The sequence below is a fragment of the Manacus vitellinus genome, unplaced genomic scaffold (genome assembly GCF_001715985.3).
Source record: "Manacus vitellinus isolate BGI_N305 unplaced genomic scaffold, ASM171598v3 scaffold_105_pilon, whole genome shotgun sequence".
NCBI lineage: Eukaryota > Metazoa > Chordata > Aves > Passeriformes > Pipridae > Manacus > Manacus vitellinus.
The window spans coordinates 457514-458513 of record NW_021938824.1 but is presented as its reverse complement, the minus strand read 5'-3'; the positions used below and the strand labels follow the sequence as shown (position 1 = coordinate 458513).

Sequence of the window (1000 nt, the reverse complement as noted above, 5' to 3'; positions counted from 1 at the left end):
GATTTTGGGGTTCCCGTGATCCCCCAGCCCACTGACAGGGATTTGGGGTGTCCCCATGATCCCCCTGGCCAGTGACAGGGATTGGGGGTCCCCATGATCCCCCTGGCCAGTGACAGGGATTGGGGGGGTTGCCATGATGTCCCATCCCTAGTGACAGGGATTGGGGGTCCCCATGATCCCCCACCCCCCTGACAGGGATTCTGGGGGTCTCCGTTATCCCACAGCCTGGTGGTGGGAACTGGGGGTGTTGCCATGATCTCCACACCCCAGTGACAGGGATTTTGGGGGTCCCCATGGTCCCCCCACTCCAGTGACAGGGACTGGGGGTTCCTGTGATTCCCCCAGCCTTGTGATGGAAACTGGGGGGGTTGCCATGATTCCCCCCACTCTACGGAGAGAGATTGAGGGTCTCTATGATCCCACCACCCCAGTGCTCACCAGAAGATGAGATGACAGGGATTTTGGGGGCCCTGTGGTCCCCCCACCCCAGTGATAGGGAATGGAGGCCCTCCATGATCTCTCTCAGCTCAACACGGGCTGAGGTGATGGAGCTTTTGGGGTCCCCACAGTCTCCCCCACATCTGGGTGCCCACCATGGGGGTGAGGTGACAGGGATTTTAGGGTCCTCATGCCCCTGGTGCTACCCAGCGTGGGAGGTGATGGGGTTTTTAGGGTTCCTGTGATCCCAGGGAGTGAACTGACAGGGATTTGGGGGAGAGGGCGGTGTCTCCCCACTGCTCAGCAGTGCCAGGGACTGGGGGGTCCCTGTGATCTCCCCACCCTGAGTGCCCCCCAGGGGGTGAGATGCCTGGGGTTTTGGGATTCTCCTGGGGAGGTATCAGGGACTTTGGGGGCCCGGGGTGCGCTGCTCGGGGGTCCCTCACCGGTGCCGTTGCGCACTCGGTCCCGCAGCTCCCGCAGCCGCGTCAGGTTCCGCTCCAGCTCCAGGGCCGTGGTGTTCACGTACAGGTACATGTAACACGAGGGCTCCGGGGACACC

The 1000-nt window shown here is 62.7% G+C and overlaps 2 protein-coding genes across 2 annotated transcripts in view; one reads left to right on the top strand and one right to left on the bottom strand.

The window, feature by feature from the left end:
• The window catches only part of LOC103753925 (S-adenosylmethionine synthase), a gene marked incomplete at its 5' end in the record, with an annotated part of 5052 nt that extends 4779 nt beyond the window's left edge, over positions 1-273 (top strand). Inside the window, one exon of the mRNA XM_029963942.1 lies at positions 196-273. Coding sequence (XP_029819802.1) covers positions 196-273 — 78 coding nt within the window. The remainder of the gene's footprint in view (positions 1-195) is intronic.
• Positions 63-1000, bottom strand: part of GGCX (gamma-glutamyl carboxylase) — a 7547-nt gene continuing 6609 nt past the window's right edge. Inside the window, exon 6 of the mRNA XM_029963937.1 lies at positions 63-1000. Coding sequence (XP_029819797.1) covers positions 739-1000 — 262 coding nt within the window. The 3' untranslated portion in view covers positions 63-738.